The 26647-nt window shown below is 49.3% G+C and overlaps 1 protein-coding gene and 1 pseudogene across 1 annotated transcript; both read right to left on the bottom strand.

Annotated features, from left to right (window-relative positions):
* Positions 1 to 2923: 2923 nt before the first annotated feature.
* On the bottom strand, positions 2924 to 25967 carry CDA (cytidine deaminase). The gene is made up of 4 exons (XM_070404244.1): positions 25698 to 25967; positions 12762 to 12873; positions 7891 to 7948; positions 2924 to 3446 (listed from the first exon to the last, which is right to left on the bottom strand). Exons 1-4 carry the CDS (start codon positions 25849 to 25851, stop codon positions 3330 to 3332), a joined length of 441 nt encoding a protein of 146 aa, XP_070260345.1. The 5' UTR covers positions 25852 to 25967; the 3' UTR covers positions 2924 to 3329.
* LOC139001654 (mediator of RNA polymerase II transcription subunit 11 pseudogene) lies at positions 15227 to 15688 on the bottom strand (annotated as a pseudogene).
* Positions 25968 to 26647: the final 680 nt, after the last annotated feature.

The following is a 26647-nucleotide window of genomic DNA, read 5'->3' as shown; positions in this document are numbered from 1 at the left end:
CACAGCCACAGCCCACAGGAACTAAATCCCGCCAACAACCGTGAGAGCCAGCTTTGAAGTACATCCTTCCCCAGTCTAGCCCTTGGATGAGACAGCAGCCACCAGATGACCCAGCTCTGCCCAGATCCCTGACCTGCAGAAACTGTGCGATAATAAATTTCTGTCGTCCCAAGCCTCTAACTTTTGGCATTATGTGTTATACAGCAATAGATAACTAATGTATCATTATGCCATATTTTTTTTCTGTTCAGTCAGAGTTTTTGATCCCCTCCCCCCTCTCCTTAACTTCCCCTTTCCACACCCCTCAAAAATAAACAGACTGGGTATTTCTTCCATGCCTGTTTCTGTGCCCATATAATCATGTACACAATATTATGTGTGTGGGAGACCTACTGGGCCATCCCTTATTCTCGAACAGCGTTTTCTGGCTTCATACCTGACACAGGCACCCAAAGTACCTAGTGTCCATCAGAGTTGTGATCTCTTCCCTGCCAAAAGGAAATCCTAAAGAATCTTGTCGTTTACATAAGCAATTAGCAGCAGCTGGCAAGAGCAGCAGAAATATGCGTGCCTCTATTTCTTCCCGTGGGAATCTGGGACTCGGCGGTAGGTCCTAAACCCCACAGAAGGCTCTGAACAATAGAGGGTGTGCTGCTCTGAAATCTTAGGTCCTCAGAACACGGGGACCACAAAATGAAAATGAATTTTAAAAATTATATATATCTATAATTTTTAAAATTCATTGTATTGATAGTATTACAGATGCTCCCAATCCCCCCGCTCCCTTTAGCCTCCCTCCTCCCAGCCTTGCCCCACCCCAGGCCTTGTGCATATATTTTCAATAAGCATCCCAGCCTCTCTCCAGCCAAAGGAGTGGTGTTCTTCCAAGTGGACATTATTCAAACTGTTTCTGGAATCCTCTCTTGCGAATTGCTTTGGCAGTCTGTTTCCAAGAAGTATATAAGGACGCTGGGCTTCGTCCGTTAGGCAGTCCTCATTCTCTGCCCCTCCCCAAGCCCTGTTTCCTAATGGGGGACCCTGCTGGAACCTGACCTCCCCAGGACTGCCCTGCCCATCCGCAGGCAAGCTCCTCTCCTCCTGCGGGTGCTCCCAGAGCCCGTTCTTCCCCTTGGGTGACGTGAAGTTCTAGAACCATTAGCTCTCAGTTCCCACAGCTACAGCCAGAGCCGTGGAGGGCAGGGATTTCATCTGTCTCATCATTGCTGCCTCCCCACCGTTTGGCCCCAGCCCCAGAACAGTAGGCACTTAATAAATCATTTGCAAATGAATGAATACATTGGCTATAAAAGACTGCTGCCTGTTTGCAAAAATCAAATCCATGTTCAAAGGACCAAAATGTGTCACCTTTCACAGCTGCCCGGTATCAAGAGCTTGTGGAGGGTCCAACACTGGGCTCTTCTTAATGTGCATTATCCCGTTCAATCCGCACAGCAACTCTCTTTTAGATGATGATAGTGTCAGAGTAATGAAATCACTTGTGCAAAGCCACACAGCTTGGAGGCTGTCCAACTCCTAATATTTAACCATTATGCAATACCATTTGGTTCTTATGAAATATTAAAAAGTTTTGGAAGTTTAAAAAATACAGATATGAACTAAGGAAAAAATCACCCATCTAGATTCCCACTGAGCAGAATTTGACTGATATTAGCATCGTGGTCTCTTTAATTCCAGCATTCTCTTGTTTTCTCCCCCTCCCCTCCCCCACCCCCATATTGAGACCACCCAGAAGGGTGTGCAGAAGACTCCGGCAGTGCCGCACCTGCCAGATGGCAGCAGGTGGGTCGGGTGTGCTGTGGAGAAGCCAGTCCTCCCAGACACACCTGTAGCTGCTCCGGATCTGGATCGGAGTGGAGGGACCCCCAGGGAAGGGCAACACTTCCTGTGCTCTACTCTCACCCTAGTACTCAGGCAACTCCTGCAGGGATCAGAGCTGTCACCCTTAGCAGGTCAGCCTGGCTCTGTCCCTTTTTCAGTCCTCACCTGCCTAATTGAGTGTGTGTGTGTGTGTGTGTGTGTGAGTGTGAGTGAGTGTGTGTGTGTGTGTGTGTGTTGCAGCCAATGCGCCAATGGAACAGACCCTCCTCACACCCCAGGAGGTGGCATAGCCCCCACTGTAGCCACCTTGCACTTGGGACCTGCCTGAATCACAGTATATCTGTGCAATAGACCTGTTTCCACCTCTCTCGCCCTGTCGGAGTGCAAGTTCCTCAAGGTCAGAGACTTTCTTATACATCCTTCTCTCTGCAACATCTGCCATCTAAATGATACTCAGATAAATAAAGGCAGCCAGACATCAGCAGTGGGAGAATGGAAAAACACTTGGAATCAGGCAGACCTGGTTCAAATTCCAGCCTGCTACCTATTAGCTGTGCAACTTTGGGCAAGTGACTTAACCTCTCTGAGCTCGGATTTTGTTCATTGGTAAAGGGAGGGCAGCCTACCCTGAGCTTGGTAAGAGAGGACTAAATGGGTTCATATATGTTGATCGCCTTAGCACAGTGCCCCGCAAAGAGCATGCACTATTTCTAGAGACCATCGTGGGAGCTTGAGGACCTGGATTCCGGTTTGAACTTTGCCATAGTCCTAGAGCAAGTTACTTAACCTCACTGAAGCCCAGCCCCTCATTTGTAAGAAGGAACCCAAAATAGACACCGGAAATGGCCACTAGGAAGAGTTAGACCCAGCTGGAGGGTGGGGGGGGGGTGGGGGAGGGGGGGGGGGTCCCTTCTGGAGACACAGGGCCAAGAAACCTAAGAACCGCATCTCTCCACACCGAGGGGCACACAGTGCCAAGGGCCCATTTCCTCCCCCCGCAGAAAGCAGCCAGGTGTTTGCACAGAGAGAGACAAATCACCCGGGCCCTCCTAGGAGCCGCGAGCAATGATGGAGACAGCACATGTTCTCTCCTGAGCCAGGCGGCGCTGTGATGTTTATAATTAGAAAAGTCGCTCCGAACAAGATAGAACCTTGGGAAGGCGAATGGGGCAGCAGTCCACACTTGGCCTGGATTTTAAAGAGGGCCCGCAGGAAGGAGAGGAAGGAATGGGTTTCTCTGGTCTCGGGTGGCAGGTGGGGTGGTCTGGGGTGACAGGGAGGGGCCATGACCCAGGCTGGAGTGAGGCCCCCTCTATCACTTCAGTAGAAGACCCAAGTGCTTGAGGACCATTTGCAAAAGTCATCTCTGCCCAGCCCCTGTGGGCAGGTGTCCCAGGTCTGTGAGGTCTTCGTGAAGCTCTCCGGACGGCTGGCTCCTTAAGCACCCGTGGGAACCCAGGCTCTCCCAGGCGGTGGGCATCCTCCATCTTTCACTGGACCTTCTCCAGGTCCTCGGGCCCGAAGGAGGCAGGCAGCAGCTCCTGGACTGTCCTGAGAACATAGGTACCATCCGGCTTGGTCAAGTAGACATCCCAGTTGGAGCCAAACTGGAAAAGAGGCAAAGCTAGTGTGAGGGAGGCAGTATGGCTGAGGGGTTAGGGCAGACCCGGGTTTGAGTCTGGCTCTACCTCTTCCTATCTAATGTTCCTCTCTGTGCCTCAGTTTTCTCATCTATAAAATGGGAATGACAGTTACACCTGATTCACTGAGCTTGAGGGAAGAGCCAATGAGAGATAACATGTTAAGCGGTTAGTGCGGTGCTTTGCACATTGCTAATGGGCAATAAATGTAATTATGGACTCACCCAGGGCGTTATGAGAACAGTATTGAACCCCAGGCGGCCTCCTCCTGCCAGGACAAAGAGCAACCGATACCTGCTTCCCTTCCTCCCAGCATCTCGTTCACTCCTCACAACCAGAAGGTGCACCCCGGATATTGCACCTGCGTGATTTCATCCTTTACCCTTGGAGGTTGGTGCTATTATTACCCCCATTTTACTGATATGAAAACTGAGGCTTAGCAGGGTAATGTCAGCAAAGCAGAATTTTAGCCCAAATCTGTTTCTACGTGTTTCCTTTCCGCTATCAGGAGCGACCCTTGCTTGTGACCTTGGGCACAGGACTAAGCTCTTTGGGCCTCGTGTCTTATTCTGTGAAGTGGTTTCAGAGACAGAACGCAGTAGGCAGGAAGACGGAGAGTTAAATCGGCTGTGACATAAAGGAAAGAGACCTGACGCGGGAATCGACAGACCGAGGCCTACCTGGCCAGGTGTTGTGATAACTACAGGTGGCGGGTTTTGTAAAGCGCCTGCATGCAGTGCCTGGCACACAGTGAATGCTCAGTTACTGGAGGCCGTTCCTGTGGATTGCTAGCGTTTGCTCATGAGCGCTCAGGTTTGCAGCCTGCTGTTCCCACGCTTCTGCCTGAACCTCCCACTTATTACCAGGCACAGTCAGCCCTGTGGCTTTTAAAAATTAATGCGCTCGGCCGGCTGTGCCCGCGGGTATGGGTGAAAGTGAGTTTTATGGATGAAAGTTGAGTGAGTTTAAGTGCCTGGTCCCTCGTCCCCAAGCTTCATCTCTTATTATTAGCATTTTGTTTTCAGTTTTGCCCGTCTCCCCTTAGGCCTTTTCATTTGCTTTCTCTCGTTTGCCAACAAGCAATTGGACCAACTCAGGCCTCGGGAGCCAGGGAGCTGCCATCCTGATGTGGTTTCCTTATGAGGCCTCGGACTTGCCGGGGAGCTGTGCAGCCATTTGTGCCCCTCCAAAGTGCGGTGAAGTCCACATCGTGAAGTCAGTGCCTTCATGGTGGCATTCTGCACCTGGACTTGGGAAATGTGTTCTGTGAACCGTGTCTGCTTTGCAGTCCTGGCAAAAACATGGAGCTTGCATATTTGACAGATGCCTTGAGACCCCAAGGCACAAAGGCAAAACTGAAACAACCCATCTGCCCCCAAATATAAACAATCTCAACAGCAGAAGCCTGGTGGAGGAGCAGCTCCTGTTCTGCAAAGCACCACCGTGTCTCCTCCAGGGCTGGGGTGGGCTTGTCCTGTTCACCAAACCATAAGGGGAGGAGTCAGCCGCAAGGAGCAGGCTTCGCAGTCGGTCTGCTCCTGATGATGGCTCATCTCTGCTGTGGTTCGGCTCCCCACAACCCGCACTGTCCTTCCCAGGTCATTTCACTTCTCTGAGAAATGGGGATAAGGACCCACTCCTCCCGCCTCGGCTGGGGACAGGGATGAACCGAGATGCTGCGTTTAGTGGGGCTGACGATATCACATCAGGGCGCAGGGGTCTGTGGGATTCCTGAAGCTGGTGGCTTTAACCTTTTGGGATTCTAAAGGACACAGACCTTTCTCAGAGGCCACGGAAGATCCTGACACCCCTTTCCCCAAATGCACACGTACATGTCAGAAATTTCCACTGAGCCTGGAGTAAGTATCCAGCCCTTTGCCCTGGCTGGTTTGGCTCAGTGGATAGAGCATTGGCCTGCAGACTGAAGGGTCCCGGGTTCGATTCTGGTCAAGGGCACAAGCCCGGGTTGTGGGCTCAATCCCCATTAAGGGGCATGCAGGAGGCAGCCAATCAATGATTCTCTCTCATTGATGTTTCTATCTCTCTCTCCCTCTCCCTCCCCCTTACTCTCTGAAATCAATAAAAATATATTAAAAAAAAGAAAGAATACAGCCCTTTGTTTTTAGTGTTGAAGAAATCCAAGCCTTCCGTCAAGGTGATCTTTATAAAAACTACATCGGTTTCCTTAAGTCCCTTCTTTATTATTATTTTCTTTTTACCAACTTTTATTTTAATGTCCTAATCCTATATAATAAAAGCCCAGTGACCGAGAGGTGGAACGACCAGAATGGCTCGACCAGTCGCTATGATGTGCACTGACCACCAGGGGGCAGACTCTTAATGCAGGAGCTGCCCCCTGGTGGTCAGTGCACTCCCACAGCAGGAGCAGCATCGGAGGACGGGTCCACAGCTGCTCAGCTGACCAGGATGAGCAGCACTCGCACAGTGGGCCAATCCTTGAGGCCACACCCCCACCAGTGCACAAATCCTGTGCACCGGGCCTCTAGTATATACATATTAGAAAAGGCTAAGTGACCGACCATATGTCCATCCAACCGTCTGACTGACTGGCTGGTACATATGACGCGCACTGGCAATTTAAAAATAAACGTTGACTCGCACATGCATGATACATGTAAAGCTCTCGCTGGTGCCAATCGCACGTGTGTGTTTAAATCTGTCATTGTGGATCGTGAATTTGGTTGTTTTTGTTGACATTCAACATGAACCACATCGTGATTTATTCATCGACCATCCGACCGACCAACAGGCCGGTACATATAATGCATACTAGCAATTTAAAAATAAATGTTGACTCATGCATGCATGATACATATAAAGCTCTTACTGGCGCCAATCGCACATGTGTTTTAATTTGATAATACTACATTATATATACTATTTTGACATGTAATTTTTTGCAGTAATTACCGCACAAATCTTTCTTCTAATTAATTTCCTTTTAATACAAATCCGTGCACCTGGCCACTAGTATATACACTGAGTGGCCAGATTATTATGACCGGCCAAATTATTATGACCACCCCATCAGTACTTCATTGACACTTCCAAAAATACTAAATATTGAAAACTTCCTAAGCAAATACTCTCAAGGTTTTATTATTATTATTATTTGCATAACTAATTCACTTCATTGTACTGATGGGGTGGTCATAATAATCTGGCTGGTCATAATAATCTGGCCACTCAGTGTATATACTATGAGATATATCGCTTTAACCATTTTTATTTATTATTTATTTATTTATTTTTAAAATATATTTCTTTATTGATTTCAGAGAGGAAGGGAGAGGGAGAGATAGAAACATCAATGAAGAGAGAGAATCATTGATCGGCTGTCTCCCACATGTCCCCTAGTGGGGACCGAGCCGAAACCTGGGAATGTGCCCTTGGCCAGAACTGAACCCGGGACCCCTCAGTCCGCAGACCAATGCTCTATCCAGAGCCAAACTGGCCAGGGCACTTTAACCATTTTTAAGTGTACAATTCAGTTCCCTTTATTCTTGGAATAAAATATATCCTCCATCCCATGGCCTACAAGACCATGTGTGATCTGGCCCTGCCCATCTCTGACTTCATGTCCTACGCCCCTCATTCATTGTGTCCTAGTTTCCTTGACCTTCTCATGACTTGTCAAATTCACCAAGTGATGGGCATTAAGCTTGCTGGTTGCTCTGCTGGAAATCTTCTTCTCTAGACCTCTGTCTGCTCCGTCTTTTCTCATTGTTTGTACCCTGCTCAAATGTCATCTTCAAAGAGAGGCCCTTCCTGGGCATCTAGAGCAGGGGTTGGCAAACTTTTTTCCATAAATGGCCAGATGTAAACATCTTGGGCCTTTTGGGTCATAAGGTCTGTGTTGTAATGGCTCATCTCTGCTGTGGTCAGGTCAAAGCAGCTGTGGACCATATGTGAATGGATGGGCGTGGCTGTGTGCCAATAAAACTTTATTTAGAATAAATAGCTGTAGGCTGGATTTGCCCATGGGCTATTGTTTGCTGATCTCTGGCTCTGATCTAGAGTATTACTTGCTGCCCCTTCTGTCCTCATGACCATTTTTCTGCATTTTTTCCTCCATAGCCATGTCCTCACTCTCAGAAACTCTACCATTTGTTTATTTTGCTCCTTGTTTATTGTTTGTCTCCTGCACTATAAACTCTGTGAGGGCAGGACCTGGCCTATCTATTCACGAGGGGAAGACACCCACTCAGGGAGTATTTGTTGAATGAAAGAATTACACCCAGGGATTCACGCAGGCTCAGGAAGGCCTTTGAAATCAGCCAGCCAAGCAAACAGGACAGTAGTTGTCTTCCGGCAGCTTGGCTTCCCTCCCACAGCCTGGGGAAAGCGGGGAGGCATCCGGTTTACATTCCAGAAAGAAAGAGCTGCTTACCTCTCTCATGACTTGCCTGCAGGCCCCGCATGGTGAGACGAAATCATCTTGCACGTCACTGGGGAAGCAGAGAATCACACATGGGTCAGTTTTTCCTGAGACATGAGGACAATGGCAGAGATTCAGGACCCCTTCAGGGTAAGTCAGACTCTGTCTCACAGAGGTGCTGTGTCCTAGAGGCTGAGATGCAGGGCTGGGAGGCCTCCCAAGTTGCAAAGGCGAGGCCATGGGCAGGACTATTCTTTTCATTAGTGCATTTAATAAACATTTAGTGAGCACTTACTGTCACCCACACCCTAGGACACAAAAGTTAAGGAAAATTTGTCTCTGGCCTTTAAGAGATTGCTCAGTCCAGTAGGAGACAGATGCGGGAAGCCACGGCTTTCCCAATACTGTCATAAGAGTGCACCAAGGAACGTGGAAGGCCAATGGACCTTGGGCGTTAGCAGGGCTGTGTTGAGATAGTGGTGGCTCAAGGCAATTCCCTAACCTGATGATCCTTTTACTGTTTACCAAACTTTACCTTTGATTGATATGCCTGTATGCATTGCTAAAGGGCAAATGTGTATTCAAGTGGATAAAAGCAGACGGGACCCAGTTTCCATGTGCTTTTCACAAAAGAGACACTCTGACCCCCAATGCCTTCTAAATTCATATTTTTTGTATAGCATTTTCATTTGTGCGTCGGCCCCTCCTTCAGATCCTGAACCCTAGCCGTGCAGGTTGCGGCATTCTGGTGCCTGAATAGGAATCTGGAGGAGAAGATTCCCCTGAGCGAAAAACAAAGTGAAAAAGGGCAAGTGGAAATTCACTGTAAAGGTGGGAAGTTCAGCACACACAAAGCCCGTGCCAGCTTTGGAGTTGCGACCCTAAGTGGACGAGGAACGTTTTGATTCAGCCAGGTTATAATGGAGAAGAATTCGAGTAAAAGGCAAAACATCATTGTAAATTTTTAGCTTACATGCTCAAGGATAAAGGAATTAAGGTGTCAAAAGGTACTCTCCTAAATCAGGCTCAAGGAAAACGAGTGCCCTCGTCATCTTTAACTATGTGGGCTCTTGTTCGAACTGCATTATGCCCACTTCGTATTGAGGATCAAAAGTCTGCCACACCTAAGGCCCTGGATCCTCCGTCTCTAGTGTGGGAAGGCTCAACAGCTCGAGAAAATGGGGATAATGCTTTGTCTGAAAATTACCATTTGACGCCTTGTCTTCAGGGATCTTACCAGCTGGAAAGGGAGATAAAATCTGCACATGGAAATCCCATAACATGGACAGACTGGTTAGGGCTCTGGGACAGGTGCTCTGAGTGAAATCTCTTCCATGGCCTGTAAGGCCCTGTATGACCTGCCCCTGCTAAGCTCACCACTTCCTTTCTGCAGTCTTGGGACATGCATAGCCAACTGTCCAATGGCCAGCTGGTTGGACAAGGTGACCTGCATTAGGTTTTTCAAGGGGGGTGGGATAAACATGAATTCCACTGGGAGGTTGGGTTAGGCCAAGGGTTCAAAAATCACAAGAGGTGCATCCAGGCAGCATACCTCTGAGGACTGGGAGGCAGCCTGATCGTAATACTGGCTTACACTTAACATTGCTGTTCTCTGTGCAGTCACTCATTTAACCCCCTGTCGACCTTATAATAGAGGGGCCACGTAGGCACGTTTATTATCCACATGCTCCAGATCAGGAAAGGTGATGTGACCTGCCCAAGGTCATAGAGCTGGTAAGTAGCAGAACCAGGATTTGAACCCAGGATCTGTGGCCCCTGCCTTTGGTAGTTTTGTACCTTGTGGAAGAAATAATGATAACGTTAAAACAATAGTTTTAATTTATTGCACACTCTGTGCCAGGAGCTTTACTGAAGTTCTTTCCTGAGTCCTCACAGCAGCCCAATGGGTAGGTGTTCTCCACTTTATAGCGGAAAAGCCAGGCTCAGGTTGTGGAAGAGAGAAGGAAAGACAGAGAGAAATATCGATGAGAGAGAAAATATCGATGTTGGTTGCCTCCTGCACGTGCCCCGACCAGGGCCTGGGCCGGGGAGGAACCTGCAACCTTAGTATGTGCCGTTGATTGGAATTGAACCCAGGACCCTTCAGTCTGCAGGCCGACGCTCTATCCACTGAGCCAACCAGCTAAGACCCCAAGCCTGGGTTTTTAACCATTACCCAACATTCCTGCCAAGAGTAAGAACTGAAAGCTTGGAAGGGATCTCAGAACGAGCTGGGTGTCTCGGAACATTCCCTCCATGCTTTCCCAAACTCTCTCCCTCTTGCCTGTGCCGGTATCGAGGGTTTCCTGTGGTTTGTGCTGACCTTGGTCACACACGGAGGCCAGGCTTATCAGACTCGAAAGGCTGGAAACTTACTGACTTTGATGACTGCAGCCCGGACCCCAGTGGGACAGGCTTATCTCCTCATTAGCAAAATTCCATTCTGGGCTCCGCTCTCTCTATCTTACAGACCTCACAGGGGTCGTCAATGCTAACAGGGGAGCTTCCGTTCATCCTTTAAGCCCGTGCTCTCAATTTAACAAATCATTCATGCAATAATGACTATTTCTGGCTTGGGGATGCTCTGTAGGCTGAATACCCGGAGCAGAGCAGTTGGGTACCAGGAAAATGCAGGTTTTATGTAAATAAGGATATTTACTAATCGTCTCTAGCAATACCCAGTCAAGTTTAGAAGTAGATAATGACCAAGAGAAAAAGCCTTTTGCTGGGAACAGTCTAAACAGAGCAAGGCTACCGTGCCATTAACCTTTTGTTGACTTTGGCCTCTTTTCCCCAGAATATCATTATTTTCTTGGATCAGCTTTGAGATGGAGTGATTTTCCGCCCCTCTTTATTTATTTATTTTTTATAAAGTGTAATGCACATCCCGATCTCTGCTTATCCACACAAAATGTTCCCAGCACAGCCTCATGTATTGCTCCCAAAGCCAAGGGGAGCCAGCAGAGGCCTCAGGCTCAGGGAGGGCTCTGGAAGCGGATCCTTCTCCATAAGTTACTCAGGGAAAAAACCTTTAATAACTGGCCCACTGCGGGGCCAGACAGAGGCCAAGTTTAGAATTTTATAAAAGAAATGGGGGCGCCTTCTCTCCAGGGAGCAAGCCCATGGCATTCCCTTGCCCCTCTCCGTCCCCCATAGGCTCGTGTACCCTAACTTCGAAGGGACCTCAGGAGACTTGCAACCAGGGGAGCGATGGGCATTACCAGCTCAGTCCCTAACCTCTCAGGGCCCTGTGACAGTTTTGCTATGGTCAATAAATTCTTGCTTTTCTAAAAATAAAATAAAATAGCCCTAGACGTTTTGGCTCAGTGGATAGATCATTGGCCTTTGGACCAAAGGGTCCCGGGTTCGATTCCGGTCAAGGGCACGTACCACAGTTGCAGGCTCCTTCCTGGCCCGGGCCCTGGTCAGGGCTCGTGCAGAAGGCAACCAATCAATGTGTTTCTCTCACATTGATGTTTCTCTCTGTCTTTCCCTCTCTCTTCCGCTCTCTCTAAAAACAAATGGAAAAATATTCTCAGGTGAGGATTAACAACAAAAAATAATAAAAATTAAACAAACAAATAAAATAAATGGAGGCTTGTTTCTATTATGCATCCCCCATGGTCCTTGCTCTAGGTCCTTACATTTCTGCCAGAAAGGTCTGGCAGCTTCACCACGATGGAGAGATAATTCACTCCTGCGCATGACCCACGCAGCCAGTTGTCCCGAAAGACCAGCACTCGCTCAGCCATGCAGTCTCCCATGCCATTTTCCGGGCACATGAGCAATTTGCCTTTAAATCAGGAGCAAAATGGCGTCCACACTCGTAAAAGAGCCCACTCATATGCTCAAGTTCCAAAGCCACTGAGTCTGGGTCCAGGGCTGAGAAGAACTGAACGAGCTGCCCTTGAGGGTATGTGTGTGGGAGCTGGAAATTTATGTCCAGGGAAGCGGTTCTCAACCTGTGGGTTGCGACCCCTTTGGGGGTCGAACGACCCTTTCACAGGGGTCGCCTAAGACCATCGGAAAACACATATATAATTACATATTGTTTTTGTGGTTAATCACTATGCTTTAATTATGTTCAATTTGTAACAATGAAGTTGGGGGTCACCACAACATGAGGAACTGTATTAAAGGGTCGCGGCATTAGGAAGGTTGAGAACCACTGGTCTAGGGCATGTGGAGGGTGTTGATCAGTGCTTTTGTTAGCCAGAATCTGGGCTGGAATCTGACTAGTTTGGAACCATACCCGGTCATATCTTGCTGCCACCCCACCAGCTGGTTTTGGCACCGACAGATGAGTGTTGTCAAGGGCAAGAGTCAACTTGCACCGTGACAGGTCCCAGTGTCAGCTCAAGGAGAGCAGGGAACAGTGTTTGACCTCCTGGCACAGCATGGCGCAGTGGATTGAGCCCTGGGGCGAGACTCTAAAGATCGGATTTTGTCCCGGCTCTGCCACTAATTCCCAGGAAAGTTGTTCACTCTCCCTGGGCCTCAGTTTCTTCAGCTGTGAAATGGGGGTAAGTGGCAGGTCTAGGCAGCCAGGTAATTTTTAGGTCCCTCTAGCTTTAGGTTTCTATGCCGCTTTTCTATTCATCTTGGAGAGATTCTGTTGTACTTTGTGCTGAAATTAGAACACAAAGACACCTGCCCTTGTCTTAGTTGCCTTGGTTGTACACCTGCTCTGCAGACTCACCGAGGTCAGAGTCCATTTCTTATTTACCTCCTTACCCTCAGCACTCAGCCCACAGTCCTCTACAGTGCCTGGCACATAGGGAGTATAGAATAAACATATGTCAGATGAATGAATGGATGGATAACAGGTGCACGTTGGCTGAATAGATGAATGAATATGGCTGTGACCCAGATTTCCCACTCACGTGGCAACAGCGATTGCCCTGAAATCTTGGTATCCTTCTGAGATGGCCTTCTGGATAGCGGTCCGTTCAGCACAGATGCCCAGCGGGTAGCAGGCGTTTTCTACGTTGCACCCTGAGGAGAGAGGAGAGCCCAGTGATATTTCTGGCAGAGTCACTTTCTATTGCATGTGCTGAGTAAGAGGCTCGCCCCCTTCCAGTGCAGGCAGGGACCGGTTACTCCAAACAAAGTGGGGAGAAGAAGAGGGCAATTTGACTCAAACCACTGGGAGACTCTGTGACCGACTGGTACAGCGTCCTTTCCCAAGAACCTCCCACTCTCATCACTTTACAGAGCCCCCATCTGGAAGCACAGCCAAGGAGCAGGGGCAGGATAACAGAGCAGATTAGCCGAAACTGGTTTGGCTCAGTGGATAGAGCGTCGGCCTGCAGACTGAAAGGTCCCGGGTTCGATTCTGGTCAAGGGCATGTACCTGGGTTGCGGGCACATCCCCAGTGGGAGATGTGCAGGAGGCAGCTGATTGATGTTTCTCTCTCATCGATGTTTCTAACTCTCTCTCTCCCTTCCTCTCTGTAAAAAATTAATAAAATATATTTTAAAAAAAACAAAAACAGAGCAGATTAGCCCTGGCTGGTTTGGCTCAGTGGATAGAGCGTCAGCCTGCAGACTGAAGGGTCTGGGTTCAATTCCAGCCAAGGGCACGTCGGGTTGCAGGCTCGATCCCCAATTCGGGGTGTGCAGAGGGCAGCCAATCAATGGTTCTCTCTCATCATTGATATTTCTATCTTTCTCCCTCTCCCTTCCTGTCTAAAATCAATAAAAATATATTAAAAACAAAACAGAGCAGTTAAGCCAGTGTCATCTCCCCAGCAGATGTCAAGGCCAAGGGTGTCTGTGATTGCACAAGTCTTAAGGTCATCCCCAGTTCTCCAGTGGGTGATGGGTGCTAAGGTGGCATAGCCCACAGTCAGAGAGTCCTCCCCGTGTCCCAGGGGGACAATGGACAAAACAGGTTTGCTGATGACGAAACTCCCCATTTTCAAGGAAATGAGACCAGGAGCAAAAGGCACAGAGTCTGGGCTTTCCTTGCCCTTCGGGGTGTGTCACTCTTCATAGCTTACCTTTCTCCATGAGGCAGAGATGTCGTTTCCCAGTATTCATTTCCTCCTTTCTTTAAGTAATACAAGTGACTCCCCTTTCAGTAACCAGACCACATAACCAGGCAGCTAGAGACTATATTTCCCAGACTCCCTTGCAGCATAGTATTGCCATGTGACTAAGTTTCTGCCCGTGGGATGTGACCCAAAGGGGTGAAACTTCTGGATCACAGTTTTTGTCAGGAGATAGCTTATCCTTTACTTCCTTTTCCCCTTCACAAGCTGGCAAGGGGTGGGACACCTTTGACCATGTGGTGTATTGTCATAGGGATGGAAAAACAACAAGACAGAAGGACTTTGGAGCAGAGTTGAGTTGCCTCCTGACTCTGGACCAACTGCCTACTCTGAATTGTTATGTGAGAGAAAAAGAGATTTGTCATGTTTGAGTCACTTACTTTGGGATTTTTGTTACAGCAGCTTAACCTATACCCAATGCAGAAATTTATGTTGAAAGTGAGATGCAGCTAAACATCTAAATATGGGGCCTTGGCTTAGCAGGTGAGCAATGTGAAAGAACTACAGACAGCCAGGTGGGAAGCGGCTGCACTTGCTACTCTGTGACCAATTATTTGAAAAGCCTCACCCTGTGATAACCTGGAAGGCAGACCATATAATCTGCCACTAGGATTTCTCCACTTGGCAATGGGAATCAGCCATGTGGCAAAGTTCTGATTAAGGGGGTCATCTTCTCATCTGTTCCCAGTGCCTCGGGGTTACTGCCAGGAAGGTGAGGCAGCAGGGGTGGGCCAGGCAGGGAAACCAGCTAGTAAAAAAAAAAAAAAGTTGACAGGCTTAAAAACTATGCCCAGAAAGGATTGTTGGGTGTGGAACTATTGTATAAAAGTGATAGGATGCAGAATGTGATAGGAAAGAGACCAGGAGGTTTCTAAGATTTTTTTTTTTTTGAGCTCACTGTCTTTATTGTTGTTGTTTTTTATTATCAAAACCCTTAGTTCCTGTTTTCTCTCTTCCAATGAAGAAGAATGTGTCTTCAATGGGTCAAGTCTGCAGAAGGGGACAAGGACATGAAGTATCTGAGGAAGTGGGTTGGGTGACTGACTATCTCCTGTCTGAGCTTTGTCAGCACTTTGGTGAAGTTGGAGCAGGAGCACCTGCTAGAGGAGCCAGCACAGAGTCGTGGGCAGGCGTGGGCTTAAAGTTTCTCCATTCCCACCTTTTGCCTCTTTGTCCTCATATATGACCAGCAGGGCATGCATGGCAGCCTGTGCTCCTCAATCTACAGGTCCCCAGGTTCTGTCCCGGGGGGCAGGTGGTGATCTGCCGCCAAGATGTCTCTCTGCCTACTTGGCTTAGTTTTCCAGCATCTGCTCACAGGTTTGGGCCACATCGCTGAGCTTGCGGCGAGCATAGTCCACTCGCTGTAGTGCCATCTGACAGTCCTTGCTTGAAGAGTAGCTGGAGCCCTCGTGGGGCTGCCCTGTGGCCACCTGGGTTAGGTAGCGGATCTGAGCCGACAGCTCCGCTTCTACGTGTTGCACCGACGCCGTGAAAGCCGCCACTTGTCCGTCTAGCAGCCGTTCATTGGTTTTTTCCTTGGAAAGTTCCAGGATTACGGTACCTGCATTCTGAAGGATGGCGCCCATTTCCCGTTCGATGTCTTCCAAGGCGCATAGTCGTTCGTTTGCCAGGCTGTAGGTAGCCATTGTCTGTCGCTCGGGGAGCCCACAGGATTTTTTCCTCTAAGATTTTGACAGACGTAGATAGCCAGAGAAGGAAGCCACAGGTCTGGTCTCCAAAAGCCTGTGATTGTTCATTCCCTAAGAAACCCCTGGCCCCCAAACTCCACCCTCAGACGTGAGCTGAAAGCTGTGTGCCCCAAGGAGGGGGCATTCTTTCTAACACTCATTTCAGATGTGCAGCCAGGAATGAGAATGGTCAAGAAGGAAGTTCTCAGGGGGCCACAGGGGGTCCTGTGGCAAAGGCTGTTCCCAGTGTTCATTCTCCCAATAGAATCCACTGGAGTGTAGCTGGGCAAGTGGCTACCCAGCTGGAGACTACATTTCCCAGCCTCCTTGGAGCTATATATAGTCCAGTAGTCTTAGCCAATGGGATGTGAGCGGGTGTGCGACTTCTAGATGATGTTTTTATGGGAACATTGTTTGCTGCCCATTTCATCTTCCCTTTCCCAGGGATAGAAACATGGATGTGACGGTATGTGCCAGCTCTGAACATGTGGATTAAGACACCACTCTAGGGATGGCAGGACAAGACAGAAAGAATCTGATCTCCTGAACAACCTTGTAGAGCAGAACAGCCCATATGACCTGGGCTCCAGCCCAGCCTGGTCTGTTAGATGAGAGAGAAACAAGCAGCCATCTTGTTCTAGTCACTGTATTTGTTTCATTGACTCATTCTGTTCCTTTTCTAGAATACGCCCTTTTAAAAAAATGTTTTTATTGTGCTTATTTATGTATTTAAATATATTTTTATTGATTTCAGAGAGGAAGGGAGAGGGAGAGAGAAATAGAAACATCAATGATGAGAGAGAATCATTGACTGGCTGCCTCCTGTACACCCTACACTCGGGATAGAGCCCGAAACCTGGTCATGTGCCCTGATCGGGAATCGAATGTGACCTCCTGGTTCATAGGTCAATGCTCAAGCACTGAGCCACACTGCCCGAGCTCACACTCCCTTTTTTTAAGTCTGAGTCTTCATTGTGATTAGGCAACATTTTTCTCTTCCTCTATTCATCAAATTTGAAAATTGTTTGGTCATTATCTCTGCAGATATTTTCCTCCTATAATTTTCATTATTTACTTGACAAGTTAGGAGGAGTTAAATTAATCATGTAACTCATTAACCATTATCATGATTCTCAGGATCAGGGGCTGGAAGGGAATGACTGTCACTAGGCAATCTGCCCCCAGGGGGAGTGTGTGCACTAACAGTTGTGTAGGGCAGTGGTCGGCAAACTCATTAGTCAACAGAGCCAAATATCAACAGTACAACGATTGAAATTTCTTTTGAGAGCCAAATTTTTTAAACTAAAACTATATAGGTAAGTACATTGTTATTAACTTAATTAGGGTTTGCTAAAAACGTCCTCAATCTGAGGGGTCAACCTCAGCAAACGTACCCCCACTTCTTCTAACGCCACTTCTTCAAAATAGACTCGCCCAGGCTGAAAACCGACTTCTGCGCATGGGCCACGAAGTTTTAATCGCACTGTACGTGCGCCCACATATGGTATTTTGTGGAAGAGCCACGCTCAAGGGTCCAAAGAGCCGCATGTGGCTCGGGAGCCGCGGTTTGCCGACCACTGGTGTGGGGAATGGCTGTGCAGTGTTGGGTGGAGGCAGGTTTGGGATTCTACTTTGAGGAAGAAGGCAGGTGTATATATTGGTCATCAAAGGATGGATTATAGGGAGCATCTATTGGTTTGACAATTAGTACCTCTTTCTCCTTTTTTTTTTTCCTGGGGAAGGAGCCTCACATCATTCTTTAGGATGTGTCTCTGTCTTTCCCCCTCTCTAAAACAGCGGTTCTCAACCCCTTAGGGCAGTGGTTCTCAACCTTCCTAATGCCTCGACCCTTTAATACAGTTCCTCATGTTGTGGTGACCCCCAACCATAAAATTATGTTTGTTGCTACTTCATAACTGTAATTTTGCTACTGTTATGAATGGTAATGTAAATATCTGATATGCAGGATGTATTTTCTTTCTTTTTTTAAAAAATATATATATTTTTTTTACAGAGAGGAAGGGGGAGGGATAAAGAGTTAGAAACATCAATGAGAGAGAAACATCGATCAGCTGCCTCCCGCACGCCTCCTACTGAGGATGTGCCCGCAACCAAGGTACATGCCATTGACCGGAATCGAACCTGGGATCTTTCAGTCCCCAGGCTGATGCTCTATCCACTGAGCCAAACCAGTTAGGGCACAGGATGTATTTTCATTGTTACAAATTGACCCCAAAGGGGTCGCGACCCACAGGGTGAGAACCGCTGCCTTTGAGGGTCGAACGACCCTTTCACAGGGGTCGCCTAAGACCATCGGAAAACACATATATAATTACATATTGTTTTTGTGATTAATCACTATGCTTTAATTATGTTCAATTTGTAACAATGAAAATACATCCTGCATATCAAATATTTACATTACCATTCATAACAGTAGCAAAATTACAGTTATGAAGTAGCAACGAAAATAATTTTATGGTTGGGGGTCACCACAACATGAGGAACTGTATTAAAGGGTCGCGGCATTAGGAAGGTTGAGAACCACTGCTCTAAAAGATCAATGGAAAAGTATCTTCTGGTGAGGATTAACAAAAACAAACAAACAAACAAACAAATAAAAAAGACAGCTCTTGGCCATATACTACAATCCTGAAAGGCTAGGCAATTTTGTTTTGTTCCCTTAAGCCCAGAAAACACATCAATGACCTATCCAGTCAAACCAGCTTTATTCCTGGCACTGCCTTCGCTTAATCTGAAACACACAAGGGAGGCTGAGATGGTGCCAACTGAGAAATCCATAACAATAAGATGGAGCTAAATAATACTATGATGACGGTGCTATTGTGACTAATTGCTTTCCTTCATTTTTGTCTTTTATTGTTTTTCTTTTGAAATGCAGTGAACTGTTTCTCTTGCTCCCCACCTAGTTTTCCCAGCCAGCTTCCTGTTACTCACCTGAAATGACTGTCCTTAAACATGCCCTCCCACCTTTGCTGACTTTGACCGGCAGTTCCTGGAGCACTTTATCAGCATTATGTCATCAATCCTTTCAACAACTCTGACAGGCAGACACTATTACAATCCCATTTTACAGAAGGTAAAGACAGGCTGGTGGCAGGGAGCCAGGACTCACATCCGAGCCTGTCAGAGACAAGGACTGTTCTTTTTCTCTGGCATTTCAGTGAGGCCGTGTTTCAAGGTGGTTTGGTGCTTAAGGCAGGGCTGGGGTCAGATCTCATCAAGACATCAGCAAGGAAGGAAGGTCACCAACAGCAAGGCGGTCCTGACCCAGTCACCCAGAGAAGAGAGCAGGCCCAGAGAGCGTGGTGCCCACTCCCTCTGCTGAGATTAGCACGGTGGTTCTCACAGGCAAGCATCAGCGTCTTCTGAAGGGCTTCTCGAAGCAGATTTCCCAGCCCCACCCCTGGAGTTTCCACTTCACTAGGTCTGGATTGGAGCCCAATGATTTAGAATTTCCTACAAATTCGCAGGAAGTGCTGAGTCTCTGGGGGGCTGGGGCCACATCTGAGAATCAGTGGACTAGAGAAATGTCATGTGACTCAACACTGTCCGTGACTGAGGCAGACGGGCACCCACAATCAGGGAAGACCTTGGCTGCCAGGCAAGCCAGCTCTGATCACAGCCATCCTGAAAAGCGACCATTATGACCCCCAGTGTCCATGTGCTTGAAGAAATACTACACTCTCCATGTTCCTGCCTCCCTCTACACCACAAATGTGTCATGCAGTTTTATGTAGGAATTATATTCTAACTCAACTATAGAGTTAGGGTGGGAGGTTAGAGAGGCTCTTCTTTGTAATGAGGTACTTTTGAGTGACAGTGGAGAGGGCCAAGGGATGAGCCTGTAAGGAGAGGCAGCACTTCCACAGTCTGGGAGTGTTATAGTAATCATTATGGTACTTAATGTTAGGACCTTAGAATGTAAGACTTAAAGCATGTAACCCTGTGTGGACTGTTATAGTAATTATTATAGTACCTAATCCTATCTAATAATATACAAACATGGTAATTGACCATACCTTCGCTACGCCTCCCATTGGCTAATCAGCGAGATATGCAAATTAACCCAACCAAGATGGTGGCCGGCAGCCACGCAGCTGAAGCGAGCAGGAGGCTTACTTGCTCCAGTGATGGAGGAAGCCAAGGTTCCCCGCCTGCCGCGGCCCGGCTCTGAGCTCCGAAAGCAACAAAGTTTCAATTATAGAAGCTAAACAAACCCCAGATACCTGCTTTCAGCAGGCCATGGCCACAGAGCTGGAGCGAGCAGGAGCCCGGCTTTCACCTCCAGTGACGACAACAAAGTTTCAATTATAGAAGGTAAATAAATCCCAGAATAAAAAATAAAAGAAAAAAAAGGAAAGGCTGGGAGCTTCAGTAGCCAGCCAGCCTGAAAACGTCCCTCAGCCCCTCATCCAGAGTGGCCAGGCACCCCAATGGGGACCCCCACCCTGAAGGGGGTGTGACCAGCTGCAAATAGCCATCAGCCCCTCACCCAGGCTGGCCAGGCACCCCAGCGGGACCCCCACCCTGATCTGGGACACCCTTCAGGGCAAACTAGCTGGCCCTCACCCATGCACCAGGCCTCTATCCTATATAGTAAAAGGGTAATATGCAAACTGACCCTAACAGCAGAAAGACTGGGAATGACTGGTCACTATGACACATACTGACCACCAGGGGGCAGACACTCAATGCAGAAGCTGCCCTCTGGTGGTCAGTGTGCTCCCACATGGGGGAGCTCTGCTCAGCCACAAGTCAGGCTGATGGCTGCCAGTACAGCGGTAGTGGTGGGAGCCTCTCCTGCCTCCTCAGCAGCACTAAGGATGTCCGACTGCAGCTTAGGTCTGCTCCTTGCTGGCAAGTGGACATCCCCCGAGGGCTGCCGGGCTGCCAGAGGGATGTCTGATTGCCAACTTAGGCCCAATCCCCCGGGGAGCAGGCCTAAGCCAGCAGGTGGTCATCCCCCGAGGGGTCCCAGACTGCGAGAGGGCACAGGCCAGGCTGAGGGACACTCCCCCCCCCCCCCCACGAGTGCACAAATTTTTGTGCACTGGGCCTCTAGTATTAGATATAGAAATACTGTGTGAGATCCAAGAATGCACCCTTGTAACCCAACTAGTACTGGTGAACAACCTATCCGATGGGAACGCCCAAAGCCTGTACACACCCATAGATTAACAGACCCCGGGTGGATCCACACATGGCAGCCACTGATAACACACACACCAACGAAGACCATGCCTACAGAGGTGTATATAACCAGACAGTCTGATCCACCCAGCAGCGCATAGCTCTCCTGTCGCCAGAGCGTGAGGACCTGTGTGTGCTCACGTCTCGGTTTCCAGCACGAAACTCTGCCCAATTAACTGTCGATTGATGAAAGAGCCAACAGCCAATGGCACTTTGTGTGTGTTATCAGCAGCTGCCATGTGTGGATCCACCCGGGGTCTGTTAATCTATGGGTGTGTACAGGCTTTGGGCGTTCCCATCAGATAGGTTGTTTACCAGTACTAGTTGGGTTACCAGGGTACATTCTTGGGTCTCACACAGTATTCCTATATCTAACATTAGGTACTATAATAATTACTATAACAGTCTACACAGGGTTACATGCTTTAAGTCTTACATTCTAAGGTCCTAACATTAAGTACCATAATGATTACTATAACAGGGAGCCCTCAGGGGATATCCAACTGACAGCTTAGGCCTGCTCCCAGAGCTGTGAGCCTGGCTTCTGGCTGAGTGGTGCTCCACCTGTGGGAGTGCACTGACCACCAGGGGGCAGCTCCTGCATTGAGCGTCTGCCCCCTGGTGATCAGTGTGCATCATAACGACCTGTCATTCCACCATTTGGTCAATTTGCATATTAACCTTTTATTATATAGGATATGGTCCATCCCAGGCCTGGTCCATTTATCCCATACAATAGCTCTCAGATCTTTCCTTCCTCTTCATTCTACCTGATACTGTTCCAGTCTGAGTCATTCATTCATGCCTTCATTGAACCTAAATGAGAACTTATTTTATTTATTTATTTAGGAGAGAGAGAGAGATAGATATCAATTTGTTGTTCTACTTATTTATGCATTTATCAGTTGCTTCTTGTATGTGCCCTGCCTGGGGATCGAACCTGCAACCTTGGCATATAGGGACGATGCTCTAACCAACTGAGCTACCCAGCCAGGACTGAGGACCTATTTTATTTAGATCAGGTGCCAGAAGCCAATTCCAGCAGTGCAGCAGGGCTGAATCATCTGGAGATGGCTGAGGGCATTTCCCCAAACCTGAAAAGGATGCATAAATGATTGCTTGCTGCCAGACAGCTGAGGGCATTTCAGTCTACATGTTATTGCCTCCTGCTGGCCAAACACATGAACAGCCAAAAGCATTTCCCCCAATCTGACAATGGATTCTATATACCAAACCTTACCCTTTGATGTGTATATCTACCTTGCTTTAGGACAATTTGGGTTAATAAAAAGCAAGGGGTCCAGAGAGACGGAAGAACTTGGTTTCTTTAGCTAAGTTTTCTCTGGCTCCCCAAAAGGTCTTCCAAAATTATGTTTCGTCTCTGGACTCTTGATTAATTTACACACAGCGCCTTCTCCAGATTCCTGTACCCTTCTAGATGCCGAGAAACACACACCGGTATTGGTCAGGAATATTCTGGCACTGTGGACAGATGAGCAAACAAGATTGACACGGTCCCCTGACACTCTTTTCTCTGGCCCAACCCTCCTTGAGTACCTGTCAGACTAATTGTCCACAAACACCAGTTTCATGCTACTCTTCTCCTTAATAACATTCCTTGACTCCCTATGTCCTTCCTCATCAAATCTCACTATCTCTACTTGGCCTTCCAAAGTCCTCATATCATCATTTTATTATTATTGTCCTAGGAAGGCGAGTGGCAGCTGCGGGCATTATGCTGACCTGTGCTGTCAAAGTCCACCTGTGTTGTCAAAGTCTCTCCAGGTTGCTTGCGCATGCAGTACCATATCGTCACTTTCATCACACTGTCAACAGTAGCGGTAGAAACGGCCATCATTGTGACCTTCTTAATGCCAGCCAGAAACTGTGCCAATCACGTTATGGGCATTAGCTCCTTTAAAGCCTCACAATCAGGGGTGAGATTCAACAATGTCAGTGACGGGGGCAGACAGGCACCCACAATCAGGGAAGACCGTGGCTGCTACACCGAGCCAGGCAAGCGAGCTCTGATCACAGCCATCCTGAAATGTGGCCATTATGACCCCCAGTGTACAAATGTAAGCGGAGACTCAGAAGGCTCAAGGGTCTTTCCCCGGGGGCACACAGCTGATAAACAGAAGCTCCAGGATTCAAATGCAGGAGCCTTAACTTCAGAGCCTTCAGCCTCTTGGAGGACCTCCCTCCATCCCCAGGGCACAGCCCCTTCTCTAGTGATACCCGGTCCTTCCCTGCAATTTAAATAGTCTACTACGCTCCCGCTCCCCTCATTCATTCACTCCTACAATCATTGGTTGTGGCTGTACAAGAGGAGGGGACCTCCCTGGACGCAAGGACTATGCCGTTTCTGCTCACAGCGCTATTCCTGGCTCCCGGTATATTACCTAGCACATAACTGGTGCCTGGCAAATGTTTGTTGAATAAATTAACCAATGAAAGGATGAAGAGAAAATGTGGAGGCACTGGGAAGAATCAATGGCCGATTCCATGTTCAAGGCCCTGGTGCCATGGGGCAGTGTGGGTTGCAATGTTGTTTGTGGTGGTGGTTAATGCTTAATACTCGTCTGAGTCACCAGGCCAGCCTGAATTTCCACACGATTCTTTATTCCCTATGGAGTAGCAGGCGTGGGAGTCAGGGGAACTCTGGGTTCGAATCCCAGCTCTGTGGTCTTGGGCTTCTGTTCCCTGCTCTGCTAATCGGTGCTGTAATAACTGCCTGGAAGGGTTGTAAGGGTGAGATGGATAACACTAGCCTCGGGCCTTTCACATACCAGCCCTCATTCAAGGTTACTTTTCTTGTTCAAAGATGTTTAAGACCCAGGTGACTCATGAAACTCACACAGAACCTCAAAAGACAAGAAATAACATAGGAGGGGGACGGCCCCTGTGAGACTGAGACGGCCCCTGGGAAGCTGAGAAAAATGCCACATGAACTCACTCATTTATGGATAATAAGAAACATTATAGATTGATGAACAAAAATGGATACAGAGGCAGAGCAGCATTGAGCAAAATGTCAAACTACAATGGGAACCCTGAGGAGGGTTGGGGGGGTAGGAGATCAACCGAAGGACTTGTATGCATGCATATGAGAATAACTAATGGACACAAGACACTGGGGCGTGGGGGAGGCCGGGGGAATGTCAAGGGGGAGAAAAAAGGAGACATGTGTAATACTCTTTGTAATACTTTAAGAAATAATAATAATAAAAAAAAACCTTGAAAAAGCCAAAAAAAAAAAAAAAAGAAATAACATAGGAGAACCTAGAAGGGGCGCTACAGAAGGGGAGGTGTGGGGGGCGCCCCGGCTGGACGCAGAGCTGAGCAGCAGAGGGAGGAGTGGCTCACACCTGCCCTGGGGCTGCTGGGATTAGATGGATGTACAAGTGTGCTCCTCCGGTCCTTTAAATAGCTGTCGCCAAGCGGGAGGGGGGTTCTAGGCAGCAGGGCGGGGCAGACCCTTCGGTCCCTCGGTGCCAATTGTCACCTGCCCTCTGAGTGGTGGTGGAAATGGCAAGGGTGGAGGGGGCATGGCTTCTCTGCCACCTCCACACCACCTTCCACACTGCCCTAAAAGAGAATGCCCCTCGCTTAGCAAAAACAACTTTGAATTTTCGCTCAAGTGAGCTTTCTTATCAAACCAACAAGCCAAAGAAAAAGCTTAGCGCTAACTAACCCAGATTCCTGTGCCCACCTCCCCAGGCTGGCATTCATTGCTGGTCACTCAACACCCCCTCCCCCCGCCCCCCCCCTTCTTTCCTCCAAGACCCTCTGCACCCCATTCATTAACAAGTCGCCCCACCCGGATTCCTTGCTTTGCCTACAGCCACCTCCCAGCACGGAGGGTGGCAGGAAGAAATCAGGATTTGGGGAATCCCAGCCCTGGCTTCCACCTCCAGCGCCCCGTGTGACCTTGAACAAGTCATGTCACCTCCCTGGGCCTCAGTTTCTTCCCTGAGAACTGGGCATACCGCCTACGTGCTGATGTAACTTGTGGAAGCCCTAGCAGGTGCGGCACCCAGAGGAGGGCTCGGACAGTACCCTCCCTCCCAGCACCCACGACTGCTGATGCTCTTGATTCTCGCCTTCCCTCCCAGCTTCCTTCCCTGTGGAGAGCGGCTACAGTGTTTGGACAGGTTCAAGCCTCGGACTAATGAGAGGGCACAGTCCTCTCATGGCCACGTGCAAGTCCCAGCTTGGAGGGCAGAGCCCTCCCAGCACGATGATGGCCAACGGCTACAGTTGTAAGCTTGAACCTATCGTCAGGACACCACGTGCTTGAGTGATGTGGACTTGATAGAGTTCAGATGCACGTAATTGAGTAGAATCGAAACCAATGAGAATGTTGCAAACATCTTGACAACGCCCTAACTTTGCCTGGTGAAATCTGCTATGAAATAAAGACACGGTGGCGGGGTCTCTCCGTCCGGGAGCAGCATCCCACCTAGACCCAGCTTTTATTCTCTTGTCTGTCTTTTCTCACTCCGTCGCCGCCCCCTCTCAGGGTCGCTGAACCAGGCGGAGCTGGCGTGGCACACAGCGCCCTGGGGCTGAGCGTGCCATGGCCGGGCCAGCTGGCCGCACTCCCCCGCCCCCGCCCCCCCCACTTCCTCCTTCAGGTCTTGCAAGCACTGAAAGCCCCTAGATTTGAGCAGCACCTTCACGCCCACAGTCTGGGACACTGGGCAGGGCAGGGGCGAGTGGCACTAGAGGGGAGACAGTCAAGAGGGGGGCAGAGCTGGGCTCTTACCGTCTGGAGCGTCCCACCCCTTCCGGCTTTTCCTCCTCTCCCCCCCAGAGGCCGTCTCGGAGGGGTCCCCCGGGCCATCTCCCTGGCCCTTACCTAAGAAGATCTTGCCGTCGCGGGTGAGGAGGGCGGCCCCCACGGGGAAGTGGCTGTAAGGACAGTACGCGGACTTCTTGGCCTCCTGGGAGCAGAGCACCAGCAGCTGGATGTCCTCGGGGTCCAGGGCGCAGGCAGGACGCTTCTGGGCCATGGCGGTCCCCGGGGGCTAGCGGAGCAGACAGGGGAGGTGGCGGCGCGGCTGGGCTGCGTCCCCACTCCCAGGGCGGCTCCTCCCCCCGGGGTGGGTTCCTGCCCAGAGGCTCCCGGAGGCACCTTCGGAGATGCGGGCGGGGCCAGCGCAGGGAGCGGAGACGCCCCGCCCCCGGGTGTGGGGTGTGGGGTGTGGGGTGGGGGTGGGGGTGGGGGTGTGTGTCCGGGCGTGGGGCGTGGAAGGACGTGACTGCCCGCGCGTGGCTCACGCTCTTCCGGGGCCACGCTCGCTGCTGACACACGCATGGGCGGTGGGCCAGGGGACCATGGACACTCTCCTTAGAGAAGGCGCTGCGGGGTGGGTCGGAGGGAGGGCTCGGAAGTCCTGCTGGTGGAGGGACAGGGTCTCGCCTTCGCGGAGGAAAGGGATGGAGCTGAAAGGGCAGGGCTGGGGCAGCTACACTGGTTTCCTGAGCGAGGGAGTGAGACCAAGCTACTTCTTCATTTTCACCTGGGGCGACCTTTCAACCTGTTCCTGTCTCAACCCAGAATTGAAAAGCACCCCAGCTGGCCCCAGCCGGTTTGGCTCCGTGCATAGAGCATCGGCCTAGGAACCGAAAGGTCCTGTGTTCGATTCCTGTTGGGGGCGGGGGCGTACCGTGTTGCCGGCTTGATCCCCACCCAGTAGGGGATGTGCAGGAGGCAGCTAATCAATGGTTCTCTCTCATCATTGATGTTTCTCTCTCTCTCCCTCTCCCTTTCTCTCTGAGATCAATAGAAATACATATACCTTTTAA

The sequence above is a fragment of the Myotis yumanensis genome, unplaced genomic scaffold (assembly GCF_028538775.1).
Source record: "Myotis yumanensis isolate MYYU_CA2020_CCGP unplaced genomic scaffold, mMyoYum1.0.hap1 SCAF_2, whole genome shotgun sequence".
NCBI lineage: Eukaryota > Metazoa > Chordata > Mammalia > Chiroptera > Vespertilionidae > Myotis > Myotis yumanensis.
This window is presented reverse-complemented; position numbering and strand designations above follow the sequence as displayed.

Bases quoted from the DNA above. Each gene is read 5' to 3' on its own strand.
- CDA (XM_070404244.1), bottom strand. From the start codon at position 25,851: ATGGCCCAGAAGCGTCCTGCCTGCGCCCTGGACCCCGAGGACATCCAG. The intron at 7,949-12,761 runs GTGAGTGGGAAA...CTGCTTCCCCAG, and splicing joins AGGGCAATCGCTGTTGCCAC to TGACGTGCAAGATGATTTCG. The intron at 3,447-7,890 runs GTAAGCAGCTCT...CCTCTTTTCCAG, and splicing joins GCAGGCAAGTCATGAGAGAG to TTTGGCTCCAACTGGGATGT.